The sequence below is a fragment of the Lissotriton helveticus genome, chromosome 11 (assembly GCF_964261635.1).
Source record: "Lissotriton helveticus chromosome 11, aLisHel1.1, whole genome shotgun sequence".
NCBI lineage: Eukaryota > Metazoa > Chordata > Amphibia > Caudata > Salamandridae > Lissotriton > Lissotriton helveticus.
In genome coordinates this window covers 784,279,819-784,305,894 of record NC_136072.1, presented here as the reverse complement: position 1 = coordinate 784,305,894, position 26,076 = coordinate 784,279,819, and the positions used below count along the sequence as shown (strand labels likewise).

Below are 26,076 nucleotides of genomic sequence, written 5' to 3'. Positions count from 1 at the left end.
CCTACTGTAAAAAAGCCATTCATCTGGGACAGCCCATACTGATCTTGGGAAAAGCGCAGGTCTGGGTGACCTGGACTAGAGGTTGTCATGCATCAAACATACACGCTGGGAACTGGAGGAGCCGCTAGAAATGCCAGACCGGTTGTATGACGTAATCCAACACCACTCCACCATTACGCCCCCTAAAGCAAGTCGCTGTAACAACTTGCGTGCTAAACGAATGCGTGGTAACGACACGTTTGTTCTATTGCTGGCATTGTAAATGCACAGTGTGATTCTGATTTTGTAATAAAGGATTAATGCAGTGCACCGGTGCACCAGACCAAGGAGAGAGGAGATGAAGAGCCAAGTGTGGATTAATGGTCTTGGAAACCCTAGTGAATGCTGTAAATCAGGGAGGTGGCATCAATCAAAGAAGGTATAAATCCAACAAGCACTATCAATATACACAGAGGTGACATACCATAAGTACCAAAGATGTACCCTAGCACAGCTCGTAGTTCCTCGTTTTCGGTCAGCTCATTCACCACTTGCGTGACGGTCCTGGATGCTAGCTTAAAGAATGGAGACAGCCAGGCGACCAAGCCTGTCCAAGCAAGGAATTTGGCCAGAGGAAGGGGTATCATTTTCAGGACAGCAAGGTGTGATACGCTTCTGGAAGCAGACTGAAAGAAAAACAGACAGCAAACCGAACACTGAACAATGTGCGACACAGATAGGGCAGCAGTGAAGCTCCCCTGCTTTACTTTCCTATTACATGAGAGGGAGGAGCATCATATTATATTTACAATCAATTTCAGCCCACAAAAAAGGCCTTCGGTCTAGAAACAGGAAAGACTGGCGCCAACAGCACATTAAACATTGATTTATTGGAGAATCACTTGACGAGGCAAACTGGTAAGATCACTGGTGCGGAATGCCCCTAAAGTGGTCACTTGAAACAAAGTGCCACTGAAGTGTATAGTTTGCTATGAAGAACCAATCTTATTCATCCCACCAGTTTTCTGGAGACCTCTACCGCCCATGAAATCTCACCATTTACCTGTAAGTGCCTGTCAGGCGGGGACACCAGAAGGGGCTTATTTTTCAAGAAACGGTGCATTTGTTACCTTCACGAGCTGCATGAATTTATCAATGGCCTTGGCCTCCCCTGGAAAGTGTTTTTTTAGTCCTTCTATATACTCCTTCGTCCCGCTGTGCAGGAGGTACCTTTTGCTGGTACAGGGATCTCCCAAAATCACCACATCAAAGGGACTGTCCATCTGTGCCCACTGCAGCTGCCCTTCAGTCAGCTGGTCCATAATGAACCGCACGCTGCCGGTCTCGATCCCTCCAATATAATGGATTCCTGAAAGAAGCCAGACATAGGGATTCAATGCGTTCCACGATTAGGATTCACACTCTTAAGAGTATTCGAAAGCAAACTTCTGAGCAAATTGCGATTCCTTAAATGCATTCGCATTTTTAGAAATCGCAAAAAATAGCGATTTCTTGTATTTTTTGTTAATGCATCCCAAGTAGTGATTTAGGAATCGCAAACGGCCGAATTTTGCGATTCGCACCGTTTGCTATTCCTAAATCCTTGGATGCATGTACCTGTAAGTCAGTCATCAAGGTCAGTCAATGAATCAGCCAATAATCAGGGCCACTGAAAAATACTGTGGCAGTTCTCACACATCAATCTGGTAAAACTAACAAAATCGGCTATAAAATGATTTTTTGCATAACGTTTTCTAAAGCAGAATCACAGTTGTGTGGGTCTGTACATGAGAGGCATTATCAGTATTGTGCGATTTAAGGGTACTTAATTTATCAACTTCAGAAGGGTGAAATGGGGAGTCGCTATGTGCCACATATACCACCCTCAGAACCAGTTATCAGATCATGGCCTCACCAAATAGTAACCGACCAGTCCTAATGCTAACTTTCTTTTGATGCATCTCAGAGCAGTTGTTGTGCCAGTAATAAAGACCCCAGAGAGTTACTGTGCAGGTTTTTACGCAAGCAAAATTTCCCTCAGTGGTCAGTTTATGTGCCACTAATCACAAACTATGATAAGCAATACAGGAATATTAATATCTGTAGAAATTATGCATATGGAGTAGCTACTTACTCAACAATCATTAATGCGCTTTAGGCCTTAGAAGGAATATGGAAAATGCTATATAAATGACACTACAATACAATACCAGTAATGGCCCAGTTACCCATTTTTTTTAAAAAACGATGCCAATTCGGAACGGCCTGTGACAAGGATGTGTCCTGGCTCCTCCCTCTTTAGTTAAGTTTTGGCAGATTTGCCAGCAACTTTAAATCTATCAAGATCTTTTTTCTCCCAGAGCAGGGGCAGTGCATGTACCATACCTGCTGTATGCAGACGATTTGATGCTGTTAGATTATACTTCCTTGAATTTACAAAGGAAACTGGAGTCTCTGGAAGTTTATAATAAAAAGAATTCTATAAAAAAACACCTTAGAGAAAAAAAGATAATAGTTTTTGGGGGAAAATTCACCAGGTTCAGATGGGTTCTGAACTCTCTAACTGTTGAACAGTTGGACCTTTATAAGCATATGCGGCTGACTTTTTAAAATAATTTAAAATGGGATGCACATATGAGGAGTGTTAATTCAAGGGCCATGTTACAAGCAGGAAGCTTAGATGAATTCAATCAATCAGAGGTCTGGAAGCCCTTCACTTGCCCCCCCTCATGAAAGCTTATGTAGGGAAAACACCTCTTCTCGCCCTGTATACTTCTAAGATTGTTCGACTCGATATTGCTTGGAGTTGAGAACAGCTGGAGGGTTCAGTCCAAGAGGTTATTGAGCCTTCCATCAGGAACTATGTTACAGGGCTTGAGAAGGGAACTGAAATTGGTATCCTGGCTGTTGTTGGCCATCGCCCGCACTTCGAGGTTTTTAACAATTTATCTAAGAAGATCTCTCAGTAATGCTGGGAAGAGATATGTGTTGGTGAGAGGCAGTGAGCTAGGGATGTTCTGCTTAGGATAAGAGATTCTGAGACCATGCACACCATAAGGGGCACAATAGAAGCATGGTCTCCCTTTCCAAGAAAGCAAGCATTGAGGGAATCACCCGAGAAAGTAAGTTGTACACTAGATTTGGCCTACTTGAGGGAGAAGCCCTCAATACATTTTACACTGAAGTCCCTAGGTCAGGATGATGTTTTTACCTATTAGGTACAATCACCAGACTCAAGGCTATGTAAAGAAATCTTAAAAATGAGACTGGGTAGTGTGACATGGTATTAGGTTCTTCGTAGAACCTTATTTAACACAGGTGAAATATCTGGGACATTGTATCTGTGGAAAAGGTGTCTTTCCTAAGAAAGAACTGGTTGATTCCATTCTGAAAATCAGCGAGCCAGTCAATAAAGAAGAGTTATTATCCTTCTTAGGAATGGTATAATTTTATAGTAAATTCATACCAGGATATGCAAACAAGACTCAGAATCTTAGGAGACTCACTGGTAAAAGTGTGGTGTTTCAATGGTGTGGTGAGTGTGTGAAAGAGTTTACTTCCATTAAGGAGTAATTGAGGAAAGCGCCCTCCATACAAGCTTTTGTGCCGGGTGAGGTGACTCAGATATGGTCTGATGCCAGTGCAAAGGGTTTAGGTGGAGTGTTACTGCAAAACTATGATTGAGTTGAACGTTTGATTGCGTGTGCCTCTAGGTGTCTGAGAGGGTCAGAACTTAATTACTCTGTGATAGAAAAAGAGTTGTTGTCTATCTTTTGGGCACTTAGGAAGTTCAGAAACTTGATATGGGGTACCAAAGTGAAGGTGTTGTCTGATCATAAACCTCTAAAGAAAGTGTTTTCTAAAAAATATCTTGATTCTCTCTTTTCAAGAATTATGAAGTGGGTCATTTCTCTTCAAGAATTTGATTTTGAGGTTGATTATATTCCTGGTGCTGTTAATAAATCTGCAGATGGTCTCTCTCAGTTGGTTAATGTTAAGGAACATGATACTGATGAAGACATCTTGGATGATGTTGTGGTTAATGTTTGTGAAATCACTTCTGGTGCTGTTAGTGAGCCTGAATGGAAAGATGACATTGAGAAGGATCAAGAAATTAAGAAAGTCATGGGTATGATTGTGAATAACAAGCGTCTTGATAAGCCTTGGTCTCTAATTTGTGAGGAGTTGTCTGTTGTTGATGGGGTACTTGTTCGTGGCACTAAACTAGTTCTTCCCTTGGGCTTATGGAACAAACTTCTGAGTCTTGCACACACTGGTCATCTTGGGATAGTGAAGACTAAGGAGTATCTGAGATTGCATGTTAGACGGCGACCTCAGGGGCGAGCAGGGAGTGTAACTGACCACCCTAGGGCCCACCTCCCTAAGTACAAAGACTTAGGGAGACTTCTCAGGGGGAGAGTCTCGAATCTAGGATCGTACACACTATACCAGCACCACACGACAAAGAGACATCACACCGTAGCTTCTTAAGAACGTTTCTTTATCTCGTGATTCAAAGGATCTTTATGATCGGCAAAGGTAGGTAGTTACAAATAGGGCAAGGGCCCATAGAGTCTCGGTCAGGGTAGGGGTAGCGGGACAGTCTTATGGTTCAGTGTCAATATCGGTGCGTATCCGGCGCATAGCTCTCAATCCTCGAGCCGGGGGATACGATGCGATCTTTGGGGTCCAGCCGGACCAGGAGAGTCAGGGAGCCGCGAGTCACTCAGCAGGGCTCAAGCAAGATGTCGGAGGTCTTACGATCTCCAGGGGAGCCGCGAGTCACTCAGCAGGGCTCGAGCAAGATGTCGGAGGTCTTACGATCTTCAGGGGAGCCGCGACTCACTCAGCAGGGCTCAGGTGTTCCAAAGTTGCAGGGGAGCCGCGAGTCACTCAGCAGGGCTCAGGGGTTCCAAAGTTGCAGGGGAGCCGCGAGTCACTCAGCAGGGCTCAGGTGTTCCAAAGTTGCAAGGGAGCCGCGAGTCACTCAGCAGGGCTCAGGTGGTTCCAGCAGAAGTCCTTCTCTGCCAAGCGAACCGCGACCACGTCAGCAGGGCTCTCGTCGTTCCAGAGTCGAATCTCTCGATAGTCCCGGAGCATCCCCAGTTATAGGACTGCTCCTCTTTGATCTCCGGAGCTCTGGTATGCGGGGGGTCTTAGCACCTGGGGGCCGCTTGTTGGGATTTCCTGCCACGCGGCCCTTGGATCCATTCATGCCAGGTTCGGGAGGAGTCCCAGACATACACAGCAGGCGTGGAGCCAGCCCTCAGGGTGGCCGGAGGGGCGATCGAAACCCATCTCTCGAGGGGAGGTCGGAGGTGTGAGAGAAACTGCTCCTCCCTCTCTCACTCAAGGGGAGCGCGCTGTCCTCCAGCCAGAGTGACGCCTCTCCGGCTTAGGCCGGGTTGGATCGGGTGGCCATCTTAGATGCCGGGAAGTGGGCACAAGGGCCTACGGGCCGGGAAGATGGAGGCACAGACGGGGCAGCCCGGGGACGGGTGTGTGTAACATGGAGGGAAGGGTTGGCTAGGCCGGGGGACTCAGGGGTCTGTTGTGGGGTACAGCTCGGAAGGGGGTGGCTAAGGGTCAGGGAGGACCACGCCACGAGGCCGGGTCTAACATGCGTCCACCCCAGCTGAAAGTTGGGGAGAACTACCCATCCTCTTGGGGGTTCTCTTCGCTGAGGCGGAAAAACCTGGAGAGGCCGTCAGCGTTGGTGTGGTTGGTACCATGGCGATGCTCTACAGTGAAATCCATCCCCTGGAGGGAGATCGACCATCGCAGCAGTTTGGGGTTCTCGCCCCTCATCTGCATCAGCCACCGCAATGGTCGATGATCCGTCTGGACTCGGAAATGGGTTCCGAACAAGTAGGGCCGTAACTTCTTTAGGGCCCAGACTACTGCGAACGCTTCTTGTTCGATGGTGCTCCACCTCTATTCTCTGGGGAGTAGCCTTCGGCTAATGAAGGCTACAGGTTGGTCTAGACCTTCCTCATTCATTTGGGATAGTACGGCCCCAATGCCGTGTTCCGAAGCATCAGTCTGTACCACGAACTCTTTTGAGTAGTCAGGGGCTCGTAGCGCGGGGGCAGTACACATGGCTTTCTTGAGGGCGTCGAACGCCCCCTGGCAGGCTGGGGTCCACTGCACCTTCTTGGGCTGCTTTTTGGACGTTAGTTCTGTGAAGGGACCTACGAGGCTGCCGTAACTCCTGATGAACCTCCGGTAGTAGCCGGTGACGCCCAGGAAGACTCGGACCTCTGTTTGGGTGGTTGGTGGTTCCCAGGCTAAGATGGCGTTGATCTTAGGTTGTAAAGGGGCGACTTGCCCGCTTCCGACCTGGTGTCCGAGGTAGACCACCGATCCTTGCCCAATCTGGCATTTGCTAGCTTTCACTGTGAGGCCTGCCTGGCGCAGGGCCACAGCACCCTCCGGAGGTGCTGGAGGTGCTCCCTCCATTCTGAACTGAAAACCGCGATATCGTCCAGATATGCGGCACTGAACTCTTCCAGCCCGGCCAGGACTCTGTTTACCAGTCTCTGAAAAGTGGCCGGGGCATTTTTCATCCCAAAGGGCATCACGCAAAAGCGATAGTGCCCATCCGGGGTGGAGAAGGTGGATCGCTCCTTGGCTCCCTCTGTGAGCGCAATTTGCCAGTATCCACAGGTCAAGTCAAAGGTGCTGAGAAAATGAGCAGACCCGAGACGGTTAATGAGCTCATCGGCGCGGGGGATAGGGTGAGCGTCGGCTCGGGTGATGGCATTGAGCCCCCGGTAGTCCACGCAGAACCTCAGTTCACGGGCGACACCCGGGGTAGCGGCTTTCGGGACCAGTACCACTGGGCTGGTCCAGGGGCTGTCTGAGGGTTCGACCACCCCCAAGGACAACATCTTCGAGACCTCGGCCTGGATGCAAGACCGGACTCGATCGGGTACTCGGTAGGCTTGGTGTCGCACCGGCTGGCTGTCTCCGGTGTCCACGTCGTGGACACACCAGTCGGTGACTTTGGGGATGAGGGAAAACAGGTCAGAGAACTGCCCCAAGAGCTGGCGGCAGTCTTCGCGTTGTTGGAGAGTGAGGGAGGAAGAGAGGTTCACTCCGTCTACGGAGCCATCTTTCTCTTTGGTGCACAGGAGGTCAGGGAGAGGCTCCGTTTCCTCTTCTGCCCCGTCATCTGTGGCCAACAGTAAACTCAGCTCCGTCCGCACGAAGTGAGGCTTGAGGCGGTTCACGTGTAGGACCCGCAGGGGGTTCCGGGGGGACTGGACGTCCACCAAGTACGTGACTTGGCTTTTCCGCTCGATCACCTTGAAGGGCCCCGTCCACTTATCTTGGAGGGTGCAAGGTTTTACTGGGGCCATGACCCATACCTGCTGGCCCGGCTGGAACTCGACCAGAGTGGCATTCTGGTCGTACCAGCACTTCATTTCCTCCTGGCTCGGCTCCAGGTTGGCCTCGGCCAGCTCTCGGAACTTCCGAGTCTGGTTTCGGAGGGTCAGAATGTACCGAACACCTCCTGAGAAGGGTCTCGGGGTGCCGTCTCCCAACCTTCTCTGACCAGGCTGAGGGGCCCCCGGACAGGGTGTCCGTACAGTAAGTCAAACGGGCTGAACACCAAGGATTTCTGGGGGACTTCCCGGTAGGCGAACAAGAGGCAGGGGAGCAGGACGTCCCACTTACGCCGGAGGGGCTCCTCTAGGCCCATGTCATCCCCTTTAGAGTCCGGTTAAACCGCTCTACTAGGCCATTTCCTTGGGGGTGGTACGGAGTGGTGAACCGATAGGACACTCCACATTGCTGCCAAAGGGACGTCATGTACCGGGAGATAAAGTTCATCCCGCGGTTGCTCCCAACCTCTCGGGGAAATCCTACACGGGAAAAGATTCCCATCAGCGCCCGGCCCACCACGGGGGCCATGACGGTGCGTAGGGGGATGGCTTCAGGGTATCGAGTGGCATGGTCCATTAGGACGAGGATGAAGCGGTGACCTTGAGAGGTCTTGGGGTCCAGTGGCCCCACAATGTCAATTCCAACCCTCTCAAAGGGGGTACTGATGACGGGGAATGGTTGGAGGGGAGCCTTGCGCTTTCCTTCGCTTTTTCAACTCGCCTGGCATGTGGGACAGGACTTGCAGTGGGCCTCTACGTTCGCTTTCATCTTGGGCCAATAGAAGTGCGTGACCAGGCGGCTATACGTCTTATCTTGGCCCAAGTGGCCTGCTAGGGGTACATCGTGGGCCAAGCCCAGGAGGAAGTTTCGGAAGCGTAGGGGTACCACCAGCACTCGGGCGGACCCTAGCTCCGCTGACTTCTGTTCACTATAAAGGAGGTCATTCTCCCAGTACAGCGAATGTGTTCCGGATTGGTCGCCCGCGGCCTGGGCTTGGGCCTGTTGCCGGGGTCCGACCAGGGAAGGACAGGTAGCTTGCTACCGGCAGAACTCCTCTCGGGAGGGCCCCCCCTCGTGGCGCCACTGCGCCAATTCGGGCAGATCACCCAGCTCGGTGATCTGTGCGGGGTCGGGGTGTATGGGTTCGTTGTTAGCGACCTCTTCTCCTCGTGGGGAGAGATCGGAGGTCTCAGCTGGATCGGCCCTGTCGTCACCCACAGGAGGGAGGCTTGTAGTTTCGTCCTCGACTTCCCCGTCGGGGGGCAGTCGGGCTGCCATAGATCGGGTGGTGGCGCACACCCACTCGGGAAAACCCATCATCCCGAGGGGTTCGGCGCTCGACCTGCTTCCATGGAGAACTTTCCAGGTCGTTCCCCAGGAGGCAGTCGACCGGCTGGGAGGTCCGTACTGCTACTTTTAATTTACCTGCTACTCCTTCCCACTCGAATGGTATCAGGGCTACCTTACACAAGCTCTCAGTGTTATCTGCTGAAATTACAGGGCACAGGACATTGGGAAGGATCTGGTCTTCTCGCACTAAATGGCTAAGGACACCTGTGATGCTGGCTCCGGTGTCACGGAGGACCTCCACTCGGTGGCCATTCACGGTTACTAACTGGCGGTACTTCTTGGTGTTGGTAGGCAGGGCGTTCCCGGGGACCATCTCCCTATCTCCCAGGGATACTAGGGTCATGGCAGTGGGTTCCCATCCCTCGGTGTCCTCAAATTCCTCCCCATGAGCTACATTCGCTATCTGCCTAGCCGGGGGAGTTGTGGTCGGGATATGTGGGGCCATGGGACACTGGGGATCACTGACGTAGTGCCCGGGCTTTTGACATCTATAACATGTGATGGTCACTCGGTGCTGTCTACCTGGGGGACCGGCAGCAGCTGGTGGAGGTGCGGGGAAACTTGGCGGTGGGTCTCTCGGGGGGCTACGCTGGGGACCGGACTGGGCGTCCCTGGGTCCTCCCGGGTTTCCTCCCCCTCTCTGGCGGGATGGTCCTTGACTGTTGCGGGGGTAGTCACTTACGGGGCCCCGGGCGACCCGGGTGTTCACCCAGCGATCCGTCTCGACAGCCAGCTTCCTCGGATCTGCGAGCTTGCTGTCGAGCAGATGCTGGCGTAGTTCCACAAAACAATTTGTGGACAAATGCTCCCACAGCATGAGGTCAGTTAGTTCTTCCATGGTGGTCACTTTGCTGCCCTTGACCCACCCTTCGAATGCTCTGCTAAAAAGGTTTACGTATTCCACCCAGGTGGTGCCAGGAATCTTTTTGCAATCCCGGAACCGCTGGCGGTACATTTCTGGGGTGAGGCCGTATCTTGTCAGGAGGGTCCTCCTTCATGTGGCTGTAGGAAGTCTGCACGGAGGAAGGTAGATCGAGCAGGATATCTCTCCCCTCGCTCAGGAATCGACCCCACAATCCGGCCCCCCAATCTTTCAGTGGGACTAGGTGGGAGGTCATGGCAACTTCGTAGGCCTTGAACCATTGCTGGATGTCGTCATTTTTGTAATATTCTTTGACCACATCTTTGGGGATGTGGACCTTCGGCTCTGCCGGGGGTCCGATCTCTCGGTTCCCCGGGGGCCGGTTCTCTTCATCCTCGCCTTGAGCTCGAGCTCCTTCAAGCTTCGCTCGTGCTCCAGCTGAAGTCTCTTCCCTTCATGTTCCCGCTGGAGTTTCTTCTCTTCCAATTCTCCTTGTACTTTCATTTGGTCGATCGCAAGTTTCTTTTCTGCCAATTTTATTTCGCCTTCGATCTTTAGTTTGGCCATCTCGAGCTCGTGGTGGTGACTTCCTTCTCGATCCGCGAGCGTTTCCGGGGATAGGCCCCCGTCTGGTACGATGCTTCGTACCTGGCTGCTGCTGCTTTCTGTCTGGGGGAGTCCCGGACTCCACCCAAGCTTTCAATGCTTTCTGCATGTCTTCCTTTGTTTTGAGGCCAGTGGTAGCGATTCCCAGTTCTTTGCAAAATTCCTTCAGTTCTTTGTGCGTGTACTCCTCCAGTTGTTCTACACGGAATGCAGTACTCGCGTCAACTTCGATGGTATTCATGGTGGTTTCTTCTGTCGTCTTTGCTCGGTAGTGCGTTAGTCATGTACTGTACGATCTCTAGATTGTGGCTCGTATCCCGTCGCTTGCCACCAATGTTAGACGGCGACCTCAGGGGCGAGCAGGGAGTGTACCTGACCACCCTAGGGCCCACCTCCCTAAGTACAAAGACGAGCACTGGCGGGAGACTTCTCAAGGGGAGAGTCTCGAATCTAGGATCGTACACACTATACCAGCACCATACGACAAAGAGACACCACACCGTAGCTTCTTAAGAACGTTTCTTTATCTTGTGATTCAAAGGATCTTTATGATCGGCAAAGGCAGGTAGTTACAAATAGGGCAAGAGCCCATAGAGTCTCGGTCAGGGTAGGGGTAGCGGGACAGTCTTATGGTTCAGTGTCAATATCGGTGCGTATCCGGCGCACAGCTCTCAATCCTCAAGCTGGGGGATACGATGCGATCTTTGGGGTCCAGCCGGACCAGGAGAGTCAGGGAGCCGCGAGTCACTCAGCAGGGCTCAAGCAAGATGTCGGGGGTCTTACGATCTTCAGGGGAGCCGCGAGTCACTCAGCAGGGCTCGAGCAAGATGTCGGAGGTCTTACGATCTTCAGGGGAGCCGCGACTCACTCAGCAGGGCTCAGGTGTTCCGAAGTTGCAGGGGAGCCGCGAGTCACTCAGCAGGGCTCAGGGGTTCCAAAGTTGCAGGGGAGCCGCGAGTCACTCAGCAGGGCTCAGGTGTTCCAAAGTTGCAAGGGAGCCGCGAGTCACTCAGCAGGGCTCAGGTGGTTCCAGCAGAAGTCCTTCTCTGCCAAGCGAGCCGCGACCACGTCAGCAGGGCTCTCGTCGTTCCAGAGTCGAATCTCTCGATAGTCCCGGAGCATCCCCAGTTATAGGACTGCTCCTCTTTGATCTCCGGAGCTCTGGTATGCGGGGGGTCTTAGCACCTGAGGGCCGCTTGTTGGGGTTTCCTGCCACGCGGCCCTTGGATCCATTCATGTCAGGTTCGGGAGGAGTCCCAGACACACCAGCAGGCGTGGAGCCAGCCCTCAGGGTGGCCGGAGGGGCGATCGAAACCCATCTCTCGAGGGGAGGTCGGAGGTGTGAGAGAAACTGCTCCTCCCTCTCTCACTCAAGGGGAGCGCGCTGTCCTCCAGCCAGGGTGGCGCCTCTCGGCCTCGGCCGGGCTGGATCGGGTGGTCATCTTAGATGCCGGGAAGTGGGCACAAGGGCCTACGGGCCGGGAAGATGGAGGCACGGAAGGGGCAGTCCGGGGACGGGTGTGTGTAACATGGAGGGAAGGTTTGGCTAGGCCGGGCGACTCAGGGGTCTGTTGTGGGGTACAGCTCGGAAGGGGGTGGCTAAGGGTCAGGGAGGACCACGCCACGAGGCCGGGTCTAACATTGCAATATTGGTGGCCGGGCATGGATTTGGCAGTTGAGAGGTTGGTTATGGATTGGGTTGAGTGTTGTGCTAGTGATAAAATACTTAAAACAAAGCAGATGCCTCTGGTCTGTAGAAAATTACTGATTCACCCCTGGGATAAAATTGCCATTGACATTGTTGGTTTGTTGCATGGTGTAAGTGATACCCCTTATTTGAATGTTGTATTAGATTTGTATTCCATATGGATTGAAGTGAGTGCTGTTAGGGACATTTCAACGACATGCATCATTAAGTTTTTAGAAGAAATTTTTAAGAGAGAAAGTTTTCCTAATAGCATTCTCTCTGACAATGATCCACAGTTTTGTTCAAATGAGTTTCAAAGTTTTTTTTAAAAACGGTGCCATTATTCACAAGAGAAGTGCTGGATACCACACTGAAACCACTGGAGCTGTGGAAAAGGTGAATAAGACTCTCAAAGAAAGCATACAGTTAGCCAGAGTCAATGGTCTGAACTGGAAAGATGTTCTTCAAGACAGGATTACTGCTTATCGCATGTCTCCACACTTGACTACAGGAAGAACCCCCTTTGAGTTATTCAAGGATAAGGCTTCTAATTCAAAACTGTGTCCAGGGTGGCTGAGATTGAACAAGGGTTTGGTTGACAATCATATAGGTGATTGGAGAAACAGAGAACTTAAAAAAACAGTTTAATAGAAAGGTGTATTTTGATGAAAAGAAATGTGTTCAAAATAATGAGTTGAGAGTGGGTGATCGTGTGAAGAACAAGACTCCTGTTGGGCGACAACCTTGGTCCAAGTATTCTAAAATAAGGAGTGTGGTGAAGATCTTTTAAAATGCAGTGAAGACTGAAGATGGTAGAATTTGGAATAAGAGCTGTGTAGTGTTGGTTAATCCAAATTTCTCTTCTGATGAGAGTCTTGGAGGTGATACTGGCTCTTATCCATCATCAAGTGGTGTAATTCCCTCTTCCACAAGAACCTTGAGTTTGCCTTGCAATGTGAGGGAGAAGAGTCAGAGAGTGTGCAGACTTCCTGTGTACATGAAAGATTTTGTCTGACAAATTTTGTCTGACATACTTGAAATGTATCTTTATCTTTGTTTTTTTTGGTTCTTTTAGTTTCTTGTTTTTTCTGTTTTATGTTGTTTGTGTTGTTGTAAAGAAGGAAGATGTGCGACATTGGATTAGGTTCTTCGTATAACCTTATTTAACACTCTATGTAGAATCCCTGATGTGTAGAATACTTGTATTACTGCATTCCATGAGAGTCAGTTGAAGACTAGCTGTTGATGGCTGAGGTGATTAAACCCTACGTGCTTCCTACATTGGTGTACCTTTATCTCTATTATCCGCTAAAGACACCACAGGTAGTAACCAAATGTTTCCAAGTTCTGAGTGGCATATGGCGGTATGCGATGGAAACGGTTGTTGTATGTGCTCACTAAATGTAAAATGCTCATTGTGTCATGTTCTCATGGATTTTGCATTTTTATAAGACTGTTCGTATTAATTTTTGAGACCCCTATTTTTAAAATATCATACATAATATAGGGTAAAAGCAATGGGACTATTGTCTAAAATGTGCTTCATGGATTTTGTAGAAGGAATTGCAAGTTGTATGCGTTTCATCAAGAAATGTTTTAAAGACGGATTGGGCTAGATTGGTTTTAAATTGTAGGTTTTGTTTCAGAAGGTTTTACAGACAATTGTCCTAATAAACTTGTTATACCTATTCTACCTTTTTTTAATCTCATGTTGCTGCAGGACATCCTGTATCAGAACATTTCACAAACATGGGAACCAGAATTCAAATGTACAAATGATAACAAAGAGCTCTGAATGACAGCTGGGCACTTACCAACATCAAACTCGTACCCTTTGTCTGAGAAGGTGTGACAGCAGCCTCCGGCTTTGGTGTGCTGTTCCAAGACTAGCACCTTTTTTCCGGCCTTCGCCAACACTGCGGCCGCCCCTAGTCCTCCAATGCCGCTGCCAATCACAATTGCATCTAGATTCTCTGGAATCTTCTCTACCGCAAAACCTGTGGACATAAAAATATGAATCTAATGACCACTAAATAAAAGAAATGACTTGCACAACATTTCCCTACTTAGGAGGAGCAAGGATACTGCCATTCAGCGATGAGACAATCACAACATGCTTTCGATTAGGTGCCCCAGTAACTCCACCAGTCAGAGTATGGAAACAGCTTTAGTCCTTTTAGGAGTAGTCATACCCTGGTACAGCAACAATTCCATTTGTAGAGCCTTGAGTTTGAAGCTTACTGTGTACCTAGAAGCAGCAGGCTGAAACTAGTGTAGCAGGGACACCTTCTGGTCCATTAAGGGGGTACTGGTTCATGTGCACCTTAAACCATTTTAGGGGATTCCCTATCTAGAATGAAAAATCAGATTTTGATGAGTAAAACTATTGATTTGGCTATCCTACCAGGAAAACTGCAATGGCACATAGCAATAGGATCCGGTGTTCACAGGCTGGCTAGGGGCTTTGCAGAGCTGTTCATATTAAAGTGAAATCCACAAAACAACAGGGAAATTCTGGTGACACTAGTGGAGGATTTAACACACACTCAAACCCTGATGTTGGAGACCAAAGAACAATCTTGCAAATTGGGCGCATTTAGCAAGTAAAGGGCACCTCGTGCATTTTCGAACACAGTTGGTTTTAATTTCGGAGGTGTTAGTGAAGATTTGTAATGAAGTTGTAATAGTATGTTTGAAGAACCAGGTAGTTAAACCGATACCCGATTGTGTTGCACTGCTACTGTTCACTGACTGACTACACCTGCCTACGTGATTTTCTTTTGTGAAGCACTCCATCTGGTTACTGCTTTTTGTGAAATGCTGAAAAACTATTAAAACATACCCAAGTATCTATCTGACCGGGGGTACGCATAAAAAACCCATAAATTGTCAATCAACCAATCAATTATGACTTTATTTCGCATTTAAAATCAAATGCATGGAATGTTCAGATAAAAATATACAAACGTGTCAATAAGTTATCATAAAAAGCTTATGTTAAAAACGTTTCCATAAAATCCTTAAAAGCAACATGTAAACCCTAAAGTAGTTGTGCAAGTCCTGAGCGTGTCCCTAGTTCTTATGGTAGCTGGAGCAACATTATATTCTAGAAAATCAATCATAAAAGGTGCTTGTACAGAAAACATCCTGAACTCAAGAATTTAGAAGTACTTCCATAATAAAGTAAAAGCAGGCTCTGAAATAAAACTATCTGCATTTCTTACCCCCTCTACCTTCCATTCCCCATTAGACGTATGTCTTGGCTATGCTAAGCGCTAATAGCTCATGTTTAGTGTAATCACTGTTTAGGTCGAGCTGGAGAAAGCAATGCGAAGCATTGCGTCCAGCTCGACAACTTATGTTGCCCGTCTCCTGGGAATCTGAGACAGGGGTCGGGCACGCGCGGCGATTGGGATCTGTGAACGCGCACGTCCAGGCCGGCACCGTGCCCATCTCCTGCCTCAGATTCCCTGAAGTGCGCAAACACACAGCACACTCACGCATGCATGCACACACACACACGCACACACACACACACACACACACACACACACAGCCCCCCCCCCCCACTCACCTGGCTCTTTCGTCGCGACTCCCCTGGTATCTCCGCCGCATCACCTGGCCTGTTCGAAGACGGGGATGCATTGTAATGATCCCCGCAGAGTCCCGGTGTCAGTCAGTGGTGCGGGGTGTCCTGGAGTCCCACGCGTGCCAGCCCTGGTGTCCGCGCGCGGCATCCGTCACTATCCGGCCGCCTCTGCCCGGCTAGACTTCTACTGCCTGTGGGCAGTGCCTCTCCACGCTTCCTGGCCAGTCTGCCGCGGATTGGCACGGCCGCTCTAAGCACCGCTTTGTTTGCCGAGTAAACTCCCACGGCGCCAATCAACAATGCTATCAACCAGGCGGCGCGTGCTCAGGTACCGCTGACTGACATCCCGCGTGCCTGCACTGCCAGGGAGACAACCGTGGGGGCATGATACCCACCAGTAGCGGTTGGTAACTTTTTTAAGTGGTGGGGCGGGTGCAGCACTTACAAGTGACCCCCCCGGCACCCACCCTCGCGCGTCTTACACCCTGCACTTCACTGCCGAAAAGCAGCCCGATGCAAGGAGGGTGGGGGGCGAGGAGCAGTCCACTGCGTGCGCTGGCATACCTGTCAGTGGTCCAGGCGGAGGCAGTCGAAGTCCGCTTAAGGTCCGGGACAGAGGTTTGTGGTGTTGTGAGCTTAGTGCGCTGGGGAGCCGGGTTCGATCCTCGCGTGGGCTCAGCATCCTGATTCTGGGCAATTCACTTATCGCCCCGTGCATACCAAAAATGAATGTGTCCTTGTGCTACGTAACTGGCGTTCGTGTAAAGCGCTCCGATACCTACAGGTCGAGATCGCGCTATATAAATCAGCAACAAAATGAAAAGCACATTAAAGTACTCACTGTTTCCAGCTATCAGCTTCATCACGGGATTTCTCTTGGACCGGGTTGAAGCTGGTTCAAGGAAGCAGGGCGCAGGAAGCAGTATTTGAAATCCCGCCTCCGATTGTCATAGGGTGACTGTATCAACAGTCATCCAGTCAGAGGAGGAGGCGGGATCCTAGAACTAGAAGACTGTTCTGAATTTAGCAACGTCAGAGATCCGGGCGAGCCGAAAATCCGACCGAAGTCCTGGAAAACCAGCTGCTTCAGGTAGCGTCTGCTTGCCCTCACTACAGCTTCACAGACACACTCTGCACATGTGTGACTTGGGCGATATCGAAAACGGACGTCCACCACACATGCGCAGGGTGTGTTTGTACACTGCCTGCTGCACTGCTACCAGAGTGCCGTTCGCCATCTGTGGCCTATGAGCCATAATCTCCCTTACCTCCGCCCCAATCTTTCAGGACTTTTAAAACCGTCTTTACCAAGTGAAACGCGAACTGTATATTTTTGTGTGCTACTTTTTTGTATAGTCCATCACACCTACAAGTCTCACATTTTGTCTGCAAGGCCTGTAACTTGGACAATTTTCTTTTGAGCTCCTTGACAGGAGTCTCGTTCACACCTGGAAATCGCCATCGCTGCGAGAAACCGCTTTAAATGGCACTGATTTACGTTGAGGGCATTTTACACACTCCGTTTGATGTAACCAGGTTCCAAAATATATATGTCTGAGTGTGTGGTTTCACAGTGGGTTTGTTTGAGCACAGTTTTTGTCAATGTGCGTATACTGCTGTAAAACCATTTCAAAGTGCAGTTCATCACTTACCAGCGAGTACACAAATTAAGCCACTTTCTTAAAGCAGCACCCTCTCCCACCCCACCTCCACCTGCCACAGAGCGCTCAAGTTTTCCAGGTTCATGCATGAGTTGGTCATTCACTTCACTTTTTTTTGCTATGCTTTATGGGACAAGTCCTGTTTTATCACATTATACAGATAGAAATATGATTCTCAGTATACAAAGGAAAAAGCAAGCTTGGATGAGCTACCCACACATGGTCATTGGAAATGTAAGAGTTCTGCTGTGCTATCTAAAGAACTGTCTGCCAGCTTAGTGACTAGTAGGGTAACATAGTGTCCCTACCACTTAAGGTTGTTGGTGCATGCCAGAGAGGTTATGGGACTATTTTTCAGTGCTGTTTTAATTTTGTCAGTCGCAATGCAAATAATGTATGGGTATAATGTTGCCTTTGTGCTGCTTCTCATCCAACTGGTGCTAGTTTCTTAAAGAGCACAAAAAGCTACTTCATGGATATTGTTGGCAGCTGTGATGGAATAAAATGTCAAAAGGTGGAAGGATGGAACCGGAAAGGGAAGCGGGAGAGAGAAGGAGAAAACATAACTTTGTGCCGTGCTGTGTTATTGCATATTACTTATGGATCCCTAACATCTATCGCCATCACTCTATCTATCTATCTATCTATCTAAACCTATCTATCTATCTATCGATCGCTCTCACTCGATCTATCTGTCTATCAATTGCCCTCACTCTATCTAGCTATCTATCTATCTATCGCCAATGCTCTACCTATCTATCGCCCTCCCTCTATCTATCACACTCACTCTATCTATCGCACCACCACAGAATCACTCAGGTGCACCACAACATCACTATGTGCTACCACAGCATCACTGAACACCACAGCATCACTCGCCGCCACCACAATATCACTCCGCACCACCACAGCACCAGTCTGTGCAACCATTCAACAACTGGTTCAAATATTTTCTCTCAATGTTTCAAGATTTATTACAAATGTCACAAAAAGATGTTAATATTTCACTTCTGTTCTTGTATTTTCGTCACAATAAAATACACTGAACATAATCTTCACAAAAGTTATTTACAAAAGTTTAAGCTATTGCCATTATAAATTACAATAACTTTAATTTAAGTATTAATTATTTTAAAAAATGAAAAGAAGGCATTGTTATTTGTGATATCAATACATCTAAGTCACGTAAATACAACACATATTACATTACAAATGCTATAGGTGTCACATTTGCGAAAGTTAAAAGTATTGGCATTGTAAATGACAAAGGTATTAATTTTGCTATTTTCAAAACAAACACATAAATCCAAAATTTGTCATTTACAATACCAATAGCTCAAACTTTCCTAATGCGAGACCTATTGCATTGCAAATGCTTGTTTTCTCCTATGTTTATACTTGGCTCCTGTAACTGTTGTCATTTTGTAACCTGTAACTCGCTGATCCTCATGTAAAGCGCTCTGATACCTCCAGGTCTAGCCAGCGCAATATAAAACTCTTCAAATAAATAAATAAATATCAACTCACTAATTCATCTGTATCTTGATGCACTTGAATTTGATCGTTCTAAGCTTATGATGCAAGGTTTAGAATGTGATCACATGTTTGTTAATCTACGATTTTTTAGGGCTGCACATAAAAACGAGGCCACCACCAAACATACATTATGTGTCTCTAGTTGTAATAAACAGTGCAGTGATGCAATTACGCAAACAAACTGTCATTATGGGGAATTATGGCTGTCGACTAGTTCATAATCAGTCCAAAACACACTTTAAGAATTCCCTGGAGAAAAACATATCACTTGAAGGAGCCTTAGACAAAACAGAATAGATGACGCACACTATACTTTAACAATGACATGGCACAAGACAACCACACTAGGTAAGGACATGAATTCACAGACATGGTATGGAGAGGAAATACTGCAATCTCACTAGACCGATATCAGTCAGCACACAGCCCGCTGTTTACAAACACTTCGTATTGTGCAGGCGATCGATAGGCCGGGCCAAGGTTCAAAGCAGGTTTCCCAACTTCAGCCGGAATGTGCTGCGGTTGCAGTTTCCCTTCTGTGCGCCCAGTGAGCAGCAAAAACTGGACCATAAAAAAATAACTGTATAAACATGGTGCCGCTCGTAGCCGGGACTTTGCTGACAACGCTAAGGGGACTACCAGGACCAGGAGCCCCGTGACCCAGCCCACCTGTGCCTGCTACTTAACGGCTCGCGGCCCCCGCTGCGCAGGACGCACTTCGGGCACGCGCCGGGCGAAGGGCGGGCCCGTTTGAGCCCGTTCGAGCCCGTTCGAGCGCGAAAGAGGACGGGACGGGGCCTCCCTCTGACAAGGAGCACATATTAAGGTCAGTGCTTGCATGCTAGGCTGCAGGTTTGCTCATTGATTTGCAGCTAGCCACTCGTAAAACATTATTTCGACTCTGGAGCAGCTGCTGAGTTGTCTTTTAAAATCATGACGACTTGTAGAGGGGGAAAGGTAGGAAATCTGTAACTGGTGGGTCAATAGTGGGTTCGCTGGATCAGTTCTTAATTAGAGCATCGTCTGTATTGGCCCATGAAATTGAATTGACTGAACGGCGTCTATCGCAGGATCCCATTTTATCGAAACGGTCTTCTTTAGGCAGGCTAGCTAATGTAAGATCACCAGAGCAACCTCCAACTTTAGACATTGTCTTTCCTGTCATTACAGGTAATGACAACCAGCAACTACAAGACGTTGGGGTCCATTTGACATCTCTTCTTGTCCGGATGTCACACCAGTAACCCTGCATGTTGTTCCACTAAACAAAGAGCATGCTTGTGTTGCAACTTCGAGAGCACTAACGAGGTCTGCATGTAGTTCTCGCAAGTGGTGGCCCAACGGTCTGAACCAGAACCAGCAACCAAGAGAGAGCGGGGAAGAGCCCCTCAGAGGAATAAAAAAGCAAAAATCCAAACATTTACAAAGCCCGGAGAGCAGACAACTGCTGGCATGCCAATTAGTCCTGAACCATGTCAGCCACTCGATCTAGTGAGCATGACTACTCCAAACTGTGGTGATGCTAATTGAATTCAGATGGGAATAGATTTTTGGTCTAAATTGGAAACTTTATTTACCAATTCATGCCTTCCCCTCTACTATAGACTTAATTCCATAGAGGAAAGACTCTCGTATCTTGAATCTCTTTTTGCATTCAATCACGCTAAGGACACTATGCGGGTAGAAGGGGATACTGGGAATCCAGTTACGGCAACGCATGTAGCATGTAACCTCTACGTCCCTAGCAATTTACCTTACCCGCCCCCTCCCAATCCACCTTTTAATTTACCTCTACCCCCAACTAGTGGGAATGTTGTGGTGAATGCTATAATAACCTGTGGAAGCGTGGCAAACGATGGGGGTGGAGTTAATGAGAATACGAACCCAGTGAAGCTGTCTGACGGGGGTGGCTCGATGCACGAATCAGAGAGAACAGCTAGAATACGTGCTCCTGCAAGGAGTGCTGTGACTACTGGTGCATTAAAGACTGCACTACCGTGTATAGATCTCCGACCGAGTCAACACCGTATGTTATAGTACTAGCAGGGGTTCCTGTGTTGGACCAAGGTAAAGATGAGTCATATATTGACCTTAAAAATAAATGCATCCACTGGTTGAATTATAACAGGCCACTCCCCACACAGGCATCCAGTGAAATCCTTTTTGCCCGTAGAGTAAATTGGGTGAGGCAACAAAAGAAACATATTGAGGGTGACTGCGTTTTGATCAATTTTAGAAACAGGTGGGTGGTTGAGCACTATGTAATTGGTATCCAGTACGGTCAACAACACAAATACAGTCCCTTCCCCTAACCTATTTTTACCCTGCCACTTCCAATAATCCTATTCCCATTCCAAAGATAGGGGGCCAGCTTTGGGGACATTGGGATAGTTGGGGTTCAAGAGTCCTGGCAGGCAAAAGACACTTTGGTGAAGATATCAATGATATCCCCCTATCAATCGTATTTCCTGTAAGCAATAGATTTAGTGTTCTGGATCAGGTAGATTGACAGTTTAGGAGTTGTCACCATCCAGACCCTCTTGACAACAACCCGGGACTGCTAGAAACTGGTGAGGGAATTTTGGCCCAGGATCAGATATTGCCCCAAAATAGTGCCAGGGGTGTGAGAAATCCCCGAAGGGAGCTATTGATGATAGCAGGGATGCTATAGGCGGGGGGGGGGGGATGTAGCGTGGACGACAGTGTGCCATCTGGTACTCTACCATTGATAACACAGGATGGTGTAGCCATAGTCGTACCACCGCTAGCAGTTAGGGGGGCACTGGTATTGAATTGGCGGTGGCAGAGCATAATCAGGCCGGATTGTATCCTGATGGTCTACCAGCCAAGGATGATAGATACACTGAGGTACATCAGAATACTCGATTGCTGGAGGCTAATGCTAATATTAGAATGTTGTCCTGGAATTTGACTGGGATTAAGAATAAACTATCTTGTCCAGACTGGGGTTCCTTTGTAGACAACTGTGATGTTTGCCTGTTTCAGGAGACGTGGGCCCGGGAGGAATACCAGAGAATAGGTTTTGCTCCTTTCAATATACTGGCCACCATGAAGGGTAGGGGGAGGCCCTCTGGTGGCCTAAGTATTTGGGTGGGCACCCACCTTGGTGTTAAAGCCGAGCAGATTTCAGCCAAATCTGATGATGTACAATGTGTGCTCTTAACACTGCCCTCAAAAATACAAATAGCCCTACTTAATGTTTATTCAAGACCTGTACAAAATGGGCATGAATCCGGAGCCATTGAAGATCTGAGACAGTTTATACCAACCCTTAACCCAGCAGTTGTCCTGATAGTAGGGGGCGATTTTAATTGCCAGTTTGAGCCCCTAAACACTCCAATCCTAGATGGCCCGGCTGATGAGGACCAGTACTGGCATATACCTGATCCGCAGATTCCACCTGTTAAAGCTTGGACACCGTTGGTCTTACAACTAAATTCTCTTACCCTGGCATCATCACTGAGGGCATGTAATGGGAGGACTAAATCTGACAGACCAGCCCAGCCCACGTTCAATACTGAAGGGCAGAACTCGTTGCTGGATTACATCCTGGTCAAAACCAGAGCCTGGGACAGGGTTCTTGACTTTCAGATCCATCTGAGACAAGACAGTGACCATAATGCCCTAGTAATGACCCTCAAGCCAGGGAGTTTGGGTCTGTCTAACCCTCTACCAGCACCCAATCCAGCACAAAATGTACTGTCTCTACCGAATAACAGGCAGAGAGTGAGGTGGTGCCATATCAGAAATCCCCAACTAAACTGGCCAATATATACCAACAGGTCCTACCATATTTAATAGAAATGGGTGAGGTAGGTGGAATAGATATACAAATAGGGATTGAGGACAGGCCCCTAAAAATCCACAAACAGTTGACGTCAGAATTGTTTGATGTGTTCTATCCAGTAGGAAAGCAAAGGGCAAAAATTGATTCTGCCCACCCTTGGTATAATGTTAATTGTCATGAGGCTAAACTAGAACTGCTAACTGCAGTGAAGGCAAAGGATAGGCTAGCAATTAAGCAGTGTAGGACTAGGTATAAGCGGATTATTAATCTAGAAAAGAAAAACTGGGAAGCCGAGAAGTGGGAAGATCTTAGGAATGCCCTGCATGAAAAAGACCTGAAAACATTCTGGGAAATAGTCAGCTTTGGGGGCGAGGGGTGCGACTCGCCCTAGAACCCAACATAGCCCCAGCAGTTTGGGAAGCACCCTTGGGTATTGTATGCTGATCAGGGCAAAGAGGGTACCTTCTCTCCTCCTTCGAATCCCTTCCATGAGTATCGATTGGAAGGGTTTTGGGAGATCACCTTACGCAAAGTAGAATCCGCCATTGACAAATTACAACCCAATAAAGCGCCAGGTCTAGATAAGCTACCCGGGGATCTTTTCCGGATGGAACCGAAAATCTGGGTTCCGTATCTGTGTGCCCTGTTTAATGCTATTCTAAAGGGTATGGATCCGCCGGATACTTGACGTGGGGCCGAGATAGTCCCCATACACAAAAAAGGTTGCCCTCTCTTACAGTCCAATTATAGGCTGATTAGCCTAATAGATACCACTCAAAAACTTATGGGACAAGTCATTTTAGACAGAATTCAGGGCTGGATAGAGGAGATGGAGATCCTGAGTCCCTTTCAGGCAGGCTTTAGGTCGAGTACATCAACTATCGATCAGATATTTAGACTTCAGGTTTTATACTGGAATACGGTGAGTGTAGAGGGTGCAGCCTCTACCTCATCTTCGTCGACCTGAAGTCTGCCTTCGACCTAGTTCCTAGAGAAAAACTGTGGAAAGTACTGTGTGATCTTGGGATCCCGCCGTACCTTTTGGATGTGTTAGTGAGGTTGCACAGGGAGACTTACGCCCAAGTTAGGTGCGGGAAACATGGAGAACTGTCAGCACGTTTTCGGGTGAAGCAGGGGGTTCGCCAGGGGTGTGTCCTGGCCCCCACTCTATTCTGCCTTTACATCAATGGGCTTATTGATCATCTACTTGGTGTTAAAGACAGTGATGCTCCAAGGTTAGTCTCGGGGAGGGTGCCTGTGTTGATGTTCGCGGATGACACCCTGTTGTTGTCCAAAACATCAACGGGCATTCAACACATTCTGGATGGCTTCGCCGACTTTTGTATCTTGAGAGGCTTGGAGATCAACCTATCCAAAACCAAATTTATGATCTTCAACCCCCCCTGGACCACTCGTCCGAACCCATCGTTAGACGGCACTGCCCTGGAGACAGTGAAGACTTTCGAGTATTTGGGTATCACTTTATCGGAACAGCTGGAGTGGGATACCCAATTGGCTAGGGCGAGCCTAAAGTTAACACAAACAGCGGGGGGATAATGAAAATGTACAGGCTGGCCACGTTTAAGCCAGATGCCCCTATCATTGAAATCTATAAAGTACAGGCTAGGGGGGCCACCCTTTATGAGGCTGAATTGTGGGGGCATTGTAGCCCCTCCAACCGTATGAAGGTAGAGCATTCTTTCATGAGGAACTTGGTGAGACTTTCGCCTAGCACACCTTTTGTTCCCCTCCGCATGGATTTAGGGCTATTACCCATTGATGAAGAGACTGCTCTAAGGCCCCTCATGTATTGGCGAAGGCTATGGGTAACATCAGACCTGTCTCCCTATAGAGACGAACTCCAGGAGGTTTTGCCAATCCTGATTAGTAAGAAAATCCCTTGGCTTAGCCATATAAGGGCTCTTAGTACCAGAATAGGAAGGCAGGATCTTTCGGAAGCACCGGATATAGCATTATCATTAACAACCAGGGTAGATCTGGCGCAACACTATAGGTACCATAACTTGTCAATCCTTCAAATAAATTCCACTGCTGGTCGCTTGACCACAGAGTTTCTACAAGTGAAAGCGGAATATAAAAAAGAAGAGTTTTTAGATTTGATTCATCCTCCCCTGGTCAGGAAATTATACATGCAATTTAGATTGGGGACTCTCCCTTTTATGTCGTTCACCAGTAAATGGGACAATGAAAAGAATCATGAATGCCCGGCATGCAAACATAAGGTAGAGTCCGAAATTCATGTGTTTTTCCTTTGCCCTGCTTATCATGTATCCCGCAAACGATGGGTAATCCCAATTTGTAGAAACCTAGGATTTAGACACTGTTTTCAAGCCTTTAGGATTTAAAAGTACGATACCCATCCCCCTATTGTTTTTGCTGTCTCTTGCTTTTTGAACGGGATGTGGCATAAGCGTAGGAGTTTTTTAAAATAATTATCTGTGGAGCTGTATGTTTGCCTGTCTGTTAGAAGAAATTCATGAAGGCATTTATAATGTGGTTATTTGCAAGATTTATTAACTCAGTTTTTAAGATCGATAACTCTTAAGGAATTTTGAAGTTGTTTTTATCCAGGGATGGTTGAATCGCATTTTTAAATTGGAAAAAATGTAGAATATATGATTGTACTGTACTATTCTATGCTATTTATTAACTTGTTTGTTGTTTGTATGCCCGAGGTGGCCGAAATAAAGTAATCGAAGAAGATATAATTCTAGAGAGTGCGTGTAGAGTAAAGGCCGAAACAAATGATGGTGAAGAGAGGCTGCTACATTTATACTCAAAAGAGCCAAGTGTAAATTCAAGGTTGCGGTGTGTGTATCTGAAACCAGATGTCCCTGCCATGGATACACTGAGAAGAAAGACTGCCGAAGTGACACTCACAGGTAATACATGCCCTTCTTACAGGTATGAAATGCAGATGTGAGGCTTCAGTGCCACTGTCAACACCGAGCAGACACTGTGCACAGAAAGAGGGCAATATTCCAGTTAACAGATTTGATTAAGGGCGATGCTTACACTCATGTGATGTCACAAATCCAGCCAGTGGAAAATCTGTGATGTTCAGTTATGTCATTTGTAGTGTTAGGCGTGAGCTCATGTACGAGAGCAGATTGAGGCTGCCTACCTAACCACAACTTACAAATGTATTGTTTTGTTTTTGGCTCACTGTTGTAACGATCCTAAATATGAAGTTTTTTTTTTTTATAGTTCACTAGCAGCCCGCCCCGGCGTTGCCCGGGGGCAGAAGGGGGCTGGGGGCTGCATTTTGAGCATTTGTTTGGTCACCCCCCCGCCCGACCCGACCCGATATTGCCCGCCCGCCTCCCGCCTCCCGCCCGCCTCCCACCCGCCTCCTGCCTCACCTCCGCCGCGCTCGGACTTAGCCCCCACTCCCGGGGCCCCGCCCGCCCCGACATTGCCCGGACCGCCTCCCATTACCTGAGCCGCCGCGCCACTCCTCGCCGCACGTCACTCCTCGCAGCACGTCGCCGCTCGTGACCACTCCTCCCCGCCTGTCATCACGCAGGTGTAGGTCGCGGTCAGCGCTACGTCGCGGCCGGCGCTTGTTTTAGGGGACTGCTTTGTTTT

General features: G+C 48.4%; 1 protein-coding gene across 1 annotated transcript in view; it reads right to left on the bottom strand.

Annotated features, from left to right (window-relative positions):
• Positions 1-26,076, bottom strand: part of RETSAT (retinol saturase) — a 156,876-nt gene that overhangs the window by 95,128 nt on the left and 35,672 nt on the right. The window contains exons 2-4 of the mRNA XM_078666731.1: positions 13,688-13,870; positions 1,110-1,348; positions 464-665 (exon numbers count right to left, since the gene is read on the bottom strand). Coding sequence (XP_078522857.1) covers positions 464-665; positions 1,110-1,348; positions 13,688-13,870 — 624 coding nt within the window. The remainder of the gene's footprint in view (positions 1-463; positions 666-1,109; positions 1,349-13,687; positions 13,871-26,076) is intronic.